This window comes from Podarcis raffonei, chromosome 5 (genome assembly GCF_027172205.1).
Source record: "Podarcis raffonei isolate rPodRaf1 chromosome 5, rPodRaf1.pri, whole genome shotgun sequence".
In the NCBI taxonomy this organism is placed as follows: domain Eukaryota; kingdom Metazoa; phylum Chordata; class Lepidosauria; order Squamata; family Lacertidae; genus Podarcis; species Podarcis raffonei.
In genome coordinates, this window is record NC_070606.1 from 99,971,692 (window position 1) to 99,984,007 (window position 12,316).

The following is a 12,316-nucleotide window of genomic DNA, read 5'->3' on the forward strand; positions in this document are numbered from 1 at the left end:
TGAATATTTTAATGACCTGCATATTGTAGTTCATCCCAATTATAGTCATTCAAAATGTCCAAAGTCCTTGTAACATCTCAAGAGGTATTCAAAGCCTGCCAAAGACTTCAAGTGTTTACAGTGTTCTTTCAAATACAATCTGTATTTATCCCATTCTCTGCTGAGGTTTTGGTCCTCCTGATTCCTGATTTTCCCAGTCAGTCTAGCCATCTCTGCATAGTCTAGTAGTATCATCTGCCAATCCGTTTCCCCAGGCACTCTGGGCAGCTCCCAACAGATTAAAAACACAATAAAACATCAGACATTAAAAGCTTCCCTGAACAGGTCTGCCTTCAGATGTCTTCTAAATGCCATATAGTTCTTTATTTCCTTGACATCTGGTGGGAGGGCGTTCCACAGGGCAGGCGCCACCACCGAGAAGTCCCTCTGCCTGGTTCCTTGTAGCTTCACTTCTCGCAAGAAGGGAACCGGCAGAAGACCCTCGGAGCTGGACCTCAGTGTCCGGGTTGGACAATGGGGGTGGAGACGCTCCTTCAGGTTTCTCCAACTACAGTTCCCAGGAATCTTTGGGGTGGGGAGGCATGGGGAGAGCCTAGACTGTGAGAGGGCTGCTAGGGCTCTTCAAACTTATCGTAATGGTTGTGGCCTCAGTCGGTCTGGGAATCTGTCTGGGAAGAGTTGGAGAAGGAAAGAGAAGGAAGACACAGCCCCGAGAAAAGAGAGTTTGGTTTTCTTTCATAAACTAATAAAGCTTGGGCTCCATGATCACCGCAGATGGTGACAGCAGTCACGAAATTAAGAGATGCCTGCTTATTGGGAGAAAAGCAATGACAAACCTAGACAGCATCTTAAAAAGCAGAGACATCACCTTGCCAACAAAGGTCCATATAGTTAAAGCTCTGGTTTTCCCAGTCGTGATGTATGGAAGTGAGAGCTGGAAGTCATGTTGGCCACATGACCCGGAAGCTGTACACCAGCTCCCTTGGCCAATAAACCGGGATGAGCACTGCAACCCCAGAGTTGGTCACGACTGGACCTAATGGTCAGGGGCCTTTACTAAATGAATATTTTAACAAGTAAAACAGAAAATTTAATAAAAATTATACACGCAAAAAAGAAAATCAACTTTGCCTCCAAACTCCATCAAGGGCCTTCTTCCCATGATCCTCACAGCACAGCATCTCTGCAATGCCGTCTACAGCTGGAATGGCAGCTGATAAATGAGCATCATCATCATCATCATTTAGCATATTTTTTGCTCTATAAGACGCACCAGACCACAAGACGCACCTAGTTTTGGGAGGAGGAAAACAATCAAAAAAATATTCTGAATCTCAGAAGCCAGAACAGCAAGAGGGATCGCTGTGCAGTGAAAGCAGCGATCCCTCTTGCTGTTCTGGCTACTGGGATAGCTGCTCGGCCTGCATTCGCCCCATAAGACGCACACACATTTCCCCTTACTTTTTAGGAGGGGAAAAGTGAGTCTTATAGAGCAAAAAATACGGTAATTTGTATGCCCCCTTTCCATCGTTAAAACAATGCTCATTCTGCACAGGCAAAGGGCTTCTCTCTCCTACTAATAAACCTGTTTAATCATCACCTTCCACCCCAACAACAAAGTGCAGCTCTTTTCTCTTAGTTCCCCGACAGTCTTTAGCTGCATCCTGTTTTGCAGGAGCCTCTCAAATTTCGCAAATAGGCTAACGGGCCCAGAGCAAGAGGAGGGCATGCAACTCCTGGCACCGTGCAGAAATAAGGAGGGCCCTGTGCAATTTAAGCCACCCCCTCTGCAACCTCTCTTCGGTTCATCTACAGGTCAGCGCCTTCCTGCAGGCTCCAGCACCCCAATCCTGCCAGAGGTCATTGGATCTCAATGCAACTCCCAGAATGACATTTGCTTGCTTGCTTGCTTAAGTTGTGTGGGCTTCAGTGCTAGTCAGCGGCCAGGGGGAGAATGAAATTGATGGATTGATTTCATTTATCTTCTTTGGCGATCCCTCGTAGCCGAGTAAGATTGTCTTCCATGAACACGGTTTTAACAGTGAGTCCGTAAGTGACTGTGGAGGCCAATTCTGGATCCACAAGTCCTTCCACAGTGGGGATATTGGTTTCCAGACTAGAGTTGGTCCCGGTGAGGGTTTGCCAAGCGTGCCTTCCTCTTGGCACATTTCTTCCTTGCGTCCTGAGATCAAGTGTCTTCAAAGCCCGTGACACCTTTGGTCAAGGCTGTTCTCCAACTGGAGCCCTCGCAGGCCAGTGTTTCCCAATTATTGATGTTTATACTACATTTTTTTTTATATTTGCCTTCAGTCTTTAAACCGTTTTTGTTGACCACCAGCATTACGCTTTCCATTTTTATGTTGGAAATAGAGTAGTTGCTTTGGAAGATGATAATCAGGCATCCGCACAATAAGACCAGTGCAACAAAGTTGATGTTGAAGAATCATTACTTCAACAGTGGCGATCTTTGCTTCTTCCAGTACACTGGTATTAGTTCTCCTGTCTTCCCAAGTCATGTGTGGAAATTTTCAGAGACCCCGTTGATGGAATCTTTTGAGGAGTTGGAAATGGGGTTTATAAGTGGTCCATGTTTCACAAGCATACAGTAAGGTTGGTAGTACCATAGCTTCTCTCATTCTCTGCAAAGAGGGACTGGTTGTTAAATCACTGTGGGAACTGCAACCCTCAGAGGAGAATAGGGGGGTTCCTCACAACTGTCAGCACCCTTAGCAAACTACAGTTCCCGGGATAATCTGTAAGAAGGCATTGCTCCATATATGATATGTGGTGGACTTGTAAAAGGATAAAAGTTTATTGGGAAATAATTTGTAATAAATTGAAAAAAAAATGTTTAAAAGTTCTTTTCCACAAAAACAAACAAACCCCAGAGTCCTTTTCCTTGGGAATAATTCAGATGGAAATCCCCAGGTGTCAAAAAAGGTTATTTATGTATGTCACTACCGCGGCCCATGTTTTGTTTGCCCCCAAATGGAAAACAAGCGAGGTACCAACCAAAGAACAATAGCAACTAAAAATGATGGAATAAGTGCAGATTGCAGACCTAACTCATAGACTAAGAGAACAGGAAGAACATACATTTAAAGAAGATTAGGAAAATGTTTATTGAATAAATGGCGGGGGGCAATTGTGTACACTTGAAAACATTGGCAGCATTAAGATCAATTCAACATTGTAAATAAGTTTTGATGGATGCAATGATGGAATACTGAATTGTTTAGTTTATGTAAAATATGCAGGGATTTATGTTATGCAAAATGGAAAGAGAAGAATAAGGGAAGTCGTTGATATTTTAAGGTTGTTTAAATGAATATTCTAAAATGTAAAACAGAAAAGTTTAATAAAGAATTATACCCCAAAAAAGCGAAAAGGAAGAAGGCATTGATGCTTAAAGTGGTATGATAGTGCTCTAAGTGCATGGTGTGATTGTAGCTTTATTGATGTTGTTGTTCAGTCGTTTAGTCGTGTCCGCCTCTTTGTGACCCCCTGGACCAGAGCACGCCAGGCCCTCCTGTCTTCCACTGCCTCCCGCAGTTTGGTCAAACTCATGCTGGTAGTTTCAAGAACACTGTCCCACCATCTCGCCCTCTGTCGTCCCCTTCTCCTTGTGCCCTCCATCTTTCCCAACATCAGGGTTTTTCCAGGAAGTCTTCTCTTCTCATGAGGTGGCCAAAGTCTTGGAGCCTCAGCTTCAGGATCTGTCCTTCCAGTGAGCACTCAGGGCTGATTTCCTTCAGAATGGATAGGTTTGATCTTCTTGCAGTCCATGGGACTCTCAAGAGTCTCCTCCAGCACCAGAATTCAAAAACATCAATTCTTTGGCGATCAGCCTTCTTTATGGTCCAGCTCTCACTTCCATACATCACTACTGGGAAAACCATAGCTTTAACTATACGGACCTTTGTTAGCAAGGTGATGTCTCTGCTTTTTAAGATGCTGTCTAGGTTTGTCATGGACTTACTTCTGAGCAAATATGTTTAAGATTGCTCTGCTAGATTTGTGCCTGCATGTGTTTATTCCTACCACTGTGTCTTAGATTTAAAAACTTTTATATGACAATTCAATCATTTTTGTTTAAAATACTTTACTGATTGCCTTTTCTTTCGCCATCCACTTTGGGGGAAAGATGGTAAAATCTATATATATATTTAAAAATATGATTTGGACCTTTTGTGTAGGTTTGTGGACACCCCAGGCCATTTCTCCTGGACGGAGAGTTATTACCGCTCTACCATGCCTCAAGGCTCGCAGGCGAGAGAATATGGCCGTCCGGAAGTTTTCCAGCAAATCTGGGATATCCTCGATCATCAGTGAGTAGCAAGTTTGATGAATCGGACGGGGGATTGTCTGGTGTGGGGGGGTGTTATGTTCAACTTCTTGAACTGGAAGGGCCTTGGAGTCCCACCCAACAGTTGCTCAATATGCCGAAAGTCAGAGGCAGTCAGTTGATTTCTCCATCTAGCCTAATAGTGTCTACTCAGACTGGCAGCACCTTAACTGAAGGTGCTCGGATCGTAACTCAGTGGTGGAGCATACCTGCCTTGCGTCTCCAAGTAGTAGACCTTCCACATGACCATATTTTCCAGGGACAGTCCTGGATTTACCGATGCCATCTCGGTTTCTGGTTTGAGGACGCTGGGTGAGATGGGCCTTTGGCCTGATCCAGCAACCAGACTCTCCTTGTGTGGGCTTCCATCTTTGATGTCCAGGGAAACACTTTTCAGTCCCCTCTCCTATTCCGCAGGCCAATCTGCTCGGTCCAGCCCATTGACTTGAATTTCCTGGAGGAGCAAACGGAAAATGGCCCCGCGAACAAAATTGAGATCAGCATGGATTGCATTCGGATGCAGGATTCGGAGATCAGAGACCCAATGTGGGTGAGTAGCCAATGTCAGGATGCTGTGGTTAGGATGTTGGGCTAGAACCCGGGACGCTTGGGCCAGTCACGGACGCTTATCTTAACCCGCCTCGCAGGGATGTTGTGAAAATAAGATGAGTGTCAGTGTCTTGAGGGTGAAGGGAGAACCACACACTCTGCCTTGAACTTCTGGGACGAAAGGTGGGATATAAATAAACCGTAGTCCAGGGCATATGTGGAAAGAAAGGTTGGGGCTTTTTAAAGTACCAGTTTATCAAAGAAGGTAAACCAGGTTCAAAGTGGTGGTTGCATGAAAAATAGCGTATGTGTGGATGTGCAATGCTTGCTCCCTGCCAAAGGTTTTGGCAAGCTGTACTTGATCATGCATCATTTTTTGGCTTTTAATTATCTGCGGCCTCTTTGAATGGGAGGGATGTTCTTATTGTGCCTCTCAAAAATAGGATCGCGCTTTAGATCTTCCTTCGTTTTCTTTCATGCTGGTTTTAACATATGTGTTTCTTGGTTCTAAGTCACGACGAGTTCCCTTGGTGAAAAAGTGATTCTTAAACTTGATAAAGCGAGAACAACCCCGTGGCGGAGTTCTGTGCATCGCAGAAGCTTGCATCCGTTCTTTCGAACTTGGGTCCTAATCAAGGAGACCCCACCGCTTTTTTTTTATCCCAACCTCAGGAGAGCTGTCTTGTTGCCCCAAACCCAAAGTCCTGCTCAGGCTTGCAGGAGAGAACGACCTTTCCTCTTTTCCCCCTGCATTGCTGTGGGTTGGAGTAGATGACCCTTGGGTCCCTTCCGACTCTTTTCCTCTCCTTTTTAGTTGAAGTTAAATCCTTTGAAGACAGAAGTCCTTTGGCTGGGTCAGGACGATATGGGATTGGGGGGGCAACTCCCATCTCTTAGAATCATAGAATCATAGAATCATAGAGTTGGAAGAGACCACAAGGGCCATCGAGTCCAACCCCCTGCCAAGCAGGAAACACCATCAGAGCACTCCTGACATATGGTTGTCAAGCCTCTGCTTAAAGACCTCCAAAGAAGGAGACTCCACCACACTCCTTGGCAGCAAATTCCACTGTCAAACAGCTCTTACTGTCAGGAAGTTCTTCCTAATGTTTAGGTGGAATCTTCTTTCTTGTAGTTTGGATCCATTGCTCCGTGTCTGCTTCTCTGGAGCAGCAGAAAACAACCTTTCTCCCTCCTCTATGTGACATCCTTTTATATATTTGAACATGGCTATCATATCACCCCTTAACCTCCTCTTCTCCAGGCTAAACATGCCCAGCTCCCTTGCAGGGGCGCAATTAGTGCCAGCACTGTCCATTAAGAGTTTGGGTGTAATCTTTGACACCTCCCTTCCCATGGAGGCGCAGATTGCAGCTATAACAAAGGCGGCTTTTTTCCATCTCCGCCAAGCTAAGCAGTTGGCTCCTTACCTCTCTCGCCCTGATCTGGCCACTGTGATCCACGCGACGGTCACCTCCAGACTGGATTATTGTAACTCGCTCTACGTAGGGCTGCCCTTGAGACTGACCCAGAAACTCCAGCGGGTGCAGAATGCTGCGGCGAGACTCCTTATGGGGTCCTCGCTGCGAGATCACATTCACCCGGTGCTATATCAGCTGCTCTGGCTCCTGGCAGAGTACAGGATCAGGTTCAAGGTGCTGGTTTTAACCTTTAAAGCCCTATACGACCTAGGACCCTCGTACCTACGGGACTACCTCTCCTTGTATGTCCCACAGAGGACCTTACGGTCTTCAAACAAAAACATCTTGGAGGTCCCAGGCCACAGGGAGGTTAGGCTAGCCTCAACCAGAGCCAGGGCTTTTTCGGCTGTGGCCCCAATCTGGTGGAATGCTCTGTCCCAAGAGACTAGGGCCCTGCAGCACTTGACATCTTTCCGCAGGGCTTGCAAGACGGAGCTGTTCCACCAGGCCTTTGGCCAAGGCACAGACTGACCCCCTCTCTCCTTCAGTAATCCACATAGAACTCTAGCCCAATGGTTGCCATGAATTTGATTTGAACTGATTTTATAATGAACTGATTTTAGAATGCTGTATTATTTTAGTGTTGTTAGCCGCTCCGAGCCCGGCTTCGGCTGGGGAGGGTGGGATATAAATAAATTATTATTATTATTATTATTATTATTATTATTATTATTATTCGTGAGCGTTTGCTCAGCTACTGGGAGACGTGCTCTTCCCCAGCTCTGTGCCCCGGGCGGGCTGCCTGCTGCTGCCACCATCCTCCTGGGAGCGTGGGGCCTGCTCCTTCCAGGCCACTGCCTCCGAGGCATGCCGCTCTTGCGATTCAGAGCAACTCTGGCGTGTGGCTCTAATCTGCTGTTGACTCAAGGCCCGCCGCTAAGTGCTCTCTGCCCCCGTCTTCCTTGCAGAAATATGCTGCTCTCCCGGCCCTCTGGCTCACGCCCCCTGCACCCATCCATCCAATTCATTCAGTCGCTCATTCATTCACAAAAGGCTTTTGGCGGCCACCACAGTCTCGTTCCTCCTCCCGGGACTCTGTGCAAACAGTTTGTTCTGGAAACAGGGGAAAGTTTGTCTCTCTGCCCCCACTCCCCTCTTTTCTATTTATTTAATAAATTGTCAAACATCACTTGACAGGTGGCAGCCCAGCCTGGTGGAGAAGTCGGCTGTTTGCTTTGCAATTCCCCAGGAAGGCAGCGAGAGGAACCTGTCGCCCCAGGCGAGGTGTTTTGCTGCGTTTAATCAGAAATGCAGCCCTCGCCTCGGCCCTTTCTCCCCCTCCTGCTTTCCCTCTGCTTCGCCCCAGGCCAGGCGGACGCCCAGCACCTGCCACTGGTCTCACCCTGCGGTGCCACTTCAGAAGATGCAACGGCCTCCCTCCCTCCCTCCCTCCCTCCCTCCCTCCCTCTCTCTCTCTCTCTCTCTCTCTCTCTCTCTCTCTCTCTTTCTCTCTCTCTCTGTAAAACTCTCTGCCAGGGCAAGGGAGGGTTGGGAAATGGGGGCAGGTAAATATATAAAGGAATGTGGAGGTGCAAAACCTTCAGGGACAGAGCTGGCGGTAAGAAAGCAATGGGATAGCTCAGTCGGTAGGAGATCGAGACTCTTAATCGCGGCGTCAAGGGTTCGAGCCCCACATTGGGCAAAAAGATTCCTGCATTGCAGGGGGTTGGCCTAGATGACCCTCGGGGTCCCTTCCAACTCTACATTTCTATGATGTTGTTGTTGATGATGATGATAATGATTTATTGTTTAAACCATGCCCATCTGGCCAGGTTTCCACAGCCACTCTGGGGGGCTCCAAACAAAATTGATGATAATGATGATGATGATAAAACGATTAAAAAATCAGACATTAAAAACTTCCCTAAACAGGTCTGCCTTCAGATGTCTTCAAAAAGTCTGATAGTTCTTTATCTCCTTGACATCTGATGGGAGGGCGTTCCACAGGGAGGGAGCCACCACCAAGAAGGCCCTCTGCCTTGTTCCCTGTAACCTCACTTCCCACAAGGAGGGAACCACCAGAAGGCCCTCGGAGCTGCTCCAAGATGGCTATCACCAATGGAAGCTAAGGCAGTTAAAAAGCTAAATATGGAGTCGAAATGGCCAAGATATTGGGAAATTTTGGAAAAGGAAGGGGACAAATTGAGATTGCAGAGTTTTGAAAAACTAAAAGGGAAGGTGAGAGATTGGTTACATTATCATCAAATAAATGAAGTGTTTAAATTAGACAGAAAAATAGGCTTCCAGGTGGAAAAATCAAAATTAGAGACTGAACTGTTAGAATCCAGTACTAAGAATTTGTCAAAAATGTATGATCTGCTGCTGAAATGGAATACACAAGATGAAATGGTAAAATCAAGTATGATTAAATGGGCTCAGGACATTGGTCATAACATCATGTTTGCTGATTGGGAAAAGTTGTGGACCACCGGGTTGAAGTTTACGGCGTGTAATGCCTTAAGAGAAAATGTAATGAAAATGATTTATAGGTGGTACATAACCCCAGTCAAGCTTGCAAAGATCTACCACTTGCCTGATAATAAATGTTGGAAATGTAAAGAAAAGGAAGGTACATTCTTTCACCTCTGGTGGACGTGCCCGAAGATTAAGGCATTCTGGGAAATGATTTACAATGAACTGAAAAAGGTATTTAAATATACTTTCCCCAAGAAACCAGAGGCCTTTCTCTTGGGTATTGTCGGCCAGGGGGTGTTAAAGACAGATACAACTTTTTTTATGTATGCTACAACAGCAGCTAGAATACTCATTGCAAAGTACTGGAAGACACAGGATCTACCCACACTGGAAGAATGGCAGATGAAGGTGATGGACTACATGGGCTTGGCAGAAATGACGAGCAGAATCCGAAACCAGGGAAGAGAAGCGGCGGAAGAAGAATGGAAAAAGTTCAAGGACTATTTAAAGAAATATTACAAAATTAATGACAGTTAAAATGATGTTGGATTAAAATAATTGGTTACTATTAGTATTGGCTAAGACAAAGAGAATAAGGATGATTAACATAAATTTATAGTAAAATAAGGGAAGATTCGCTGAATAATTATAAGAATTTGGAATACAGAAACGGGAGGCAAGAGGAAGTCGAGGAAGAAAGGTTAAAGAAATTAGGATATGAAATGGTACCTGTTTTTTTGTTCTGTTATTGTTTGTTGTTTGTTTATGTATGTTTTGTTTGTATTAACATAAAAATTGTTTAATAAAAATATTATTAAAAAAAAAAAAAACAGAAGGCCCTCGGAGCTGGACCTCAGTGTCCGGACGGAGCAATGGGGGTGGAGACGCTCCTTTGGGTATACTATGCTATGATTCCATGGAAGAGAGGGCTGTCGAAGGCAACCAGCCACAATGGCTTTGCTCCCATGCTGGACAACATAAGAAGAATCTGCTGGCTCAGGCCAATGACCCATCTAGTCCAGCCAATGGCCAAACAGTTGCCAGTCGGAAACCTGCAAGCAGGATTCGAACACAAGAGCAACTCTCCCCTCCTGGGTTTTCCAGCAGCTGGCATTCAGAAGCATCGCTGCCTCCAAACATGGAGCAGGACCATCCTGCATAGCTGTCAACCGTCCCTTATTCGGTGGGAAAGTCCCTTATCCCAGCGCCATGTCCCGCTGCTGTCCCTTATTGATGATGTCCCTTAAATTTCCCAGGTTTCCAAGGAAGCAGCTCCTCTCCCTCCCTCCCTGCCGGCCAGGGAGGAGGGAGGCTCCAACTGTGTTGCTTGGCTGTGTTGCTCACTCAATAAGGAGTCTAAGAACGGCTGGGGCTGGAGCTTGCATGCCTTGTGCCGATCAAATCAGCCGCGTTGCCTGGGGACTCGCCTTTGCTCAGCGCTTCCCAGCGGAGAGGTGACGGTGGTTTTCCTTGCTGCATCCCCTTTGCCGGGTTGCTGCACTGTGGGAACCACCGCTTGAGGCTTCGTTTGGCTGCTGGCTGGGCTTTCTGCCTTTGGCTCGGAGGGGCTCAGAAGTTGAACATACCTGTGTTTGGAAAATCCCTTATTTTGGCTGCGGATCCCTTATTTTCGAGGCTGCTGGTCCCTTATTTTCAAATCTGTAAGTTGACAGCTATGCCATCCTGGCCAGGAGACAGCCACTAATAGCCCTCTCCTCCTCCAGGAATTTGTCCAATCCTCTTTGAAAGGCATCCAGGCAGCAACGCTTTTGACCACCAGTTGCTTGCAGGCTTGTGCTTGCAGCCTTCCCACTGGGGCATCTGGTTGGGCAACTTGGACGTTGGCCGGATCCAGTAGGCTCTCCTGATGTTCTTGGATGTCCCAGGCGGCCCACCATGTTGTTTGTTTTCCCCCAAAAAATTTTTATTCATTTTATAACACAAATAAAAAACACAAACAGAAAAGACAAACAATCAAACAAATTCTTGTTATAGCCTTATTTTTCTAAACATTGTTAAGTGGGCTTCCCCAAGTCCCACCTATCTGATTTTCATTTTACTTCATCTTTAGCAGATTTCATATATCATAATTTCTAACCATCTTTTTTTTTAAAAAAAAATCACACTTAAAATAACTTCACATTTTATCACTTACAAATAATACTTTTTAAAAATCCCCTATCTTCTACTTCTAACCCTACAGCCTATATCCACTTCCAAAGCTTATTCGAAGGTTTAAATATTAACATATTTTTTCAGATATTCCTTAAACTTCTTCCAGTCTTCTTCCACTGTTTCTAAATTTATTGTTGTACATTGTTTTAATTGTCTGTTTTAACCATATTTGCACATCAGTTTCTAATGCTGTGAGTGTCCTTTATTTCAGGGGCTTCTACTCTGTAGCCTCTTATAGTTGTTTTAACTGTGAGTCTTTTAGTTCTTATGCTCTTACAGTTGTTTTAACTGCATGTTTTTATTTGTTTTTAGTTCTTATCTGTTTTAATTATCAGTTTTTATCCATCCATTACCCGTGTTTAATCTTGTATTTTATTCAGATGTTTTATCCTATGCTTGTTTCTTTGTCCTTATTTGCTCCAACATTTATCAGTTAAAAAAAATCCTAACTGCTATTTTATTTATATGTTGTTGTTGTTGTTGTTTTTTAATCCTGGTCTGTGACCGTAATAAAGTTCATTCATTCATTCACTGTCTCTTCTCTCTGGTGACCCACCATTTTGTTGGTGGTGACTGAGACGTCGGAAGCTGCCAGCCACTGCCTGAGACCATTGGTTTGCCCAGTTCCATATTGCCTGCATATTGCTGCCCAGGGTGTTCCTGTTAGGCTACCTTCCCAGCCCTACCTGTAGGTTCCGGGAATTGAACCTGGAGCTCTCTGCATGCAAAGCAGGTGTTTTCCCCTTGCTTCCGTTTTCCCTGGTGTTGCCTGACAGCAGTGGGTGTCTGAAGCCTCTCCCAGTCCTGTGACCTGAGATCATTTCCCTGGAGGCTCAGCTTCTGCTCTCCCTGGGACACAGGAAGCTCCCATCACCCTGCCCAATGCCAGCTTTGCAACACGGGCTAAGAGTATCTGACTCCTAATCTCAAGGCTGTGGCTTCGAACAGAGCGCCTCTGAGCGTATGCAGAGTTTTTACCTTCCAGGTAAAAAGGAACATTGCCAGATGCTTCATACCAATGCAGACCAGTTGGTGCATCTGATCCAGTGGTGTCTGCACTGACTGGCAGCCGCTCCCCCTCAGTCCTTCCCAGCCCTGCTCTAAGGTGCTGGGGAGTTGAGCCTTCTGAATGCCAAGCAGATGCTCTGTTGCTGCTGGCTGGTGGCTTTTCCCTTGCCCTCCTCCAGCTATAAACTGGGGGGTTCTGCGTTCGAATCTCGCTTCCTCCACAAAGTGGCTTGAGGGAAGCCATGCACGCCCAGCCTCACTCCCCTCCGAAATGCAAGGATAAAGTGCTTTTCTGTTGTTGTTCAATCAAGCGGTATTTAAATATTATGAGACATAAACAAAT

General features: G+C 45.8%; 1 protein-coding gene across 5 annotated transcripts in view; it reads left to right on the forward strand.

The window, feature by feature from the left end:
- The window catches only part of TP63 (tumor protein p63), a 152,046-nt gene that overhangs the window by 21,424 nt on the left and 118,306 nt on the right, over positions 1 to 12,316 (forward strand). For all 5 annotated transcript variants that reach the window (XM_053390858.1, XM_053390854.1, XM_053390853.1 and 2 more), the window contains exons 2-3: positions 4,197 to 4,328; positions 4,763 to 4,895. In XM_053390858.1, coding sequence (XP_053246833.1) covers positions 4,197 to 4,328; positions 4,763 to 4,895 — 265 coding nt within the window. The remainder of the gene's footprint in view (positions 1 to 4,196; positions 4,329 to 4,762; positions 4,896 to 12,316) is intronic.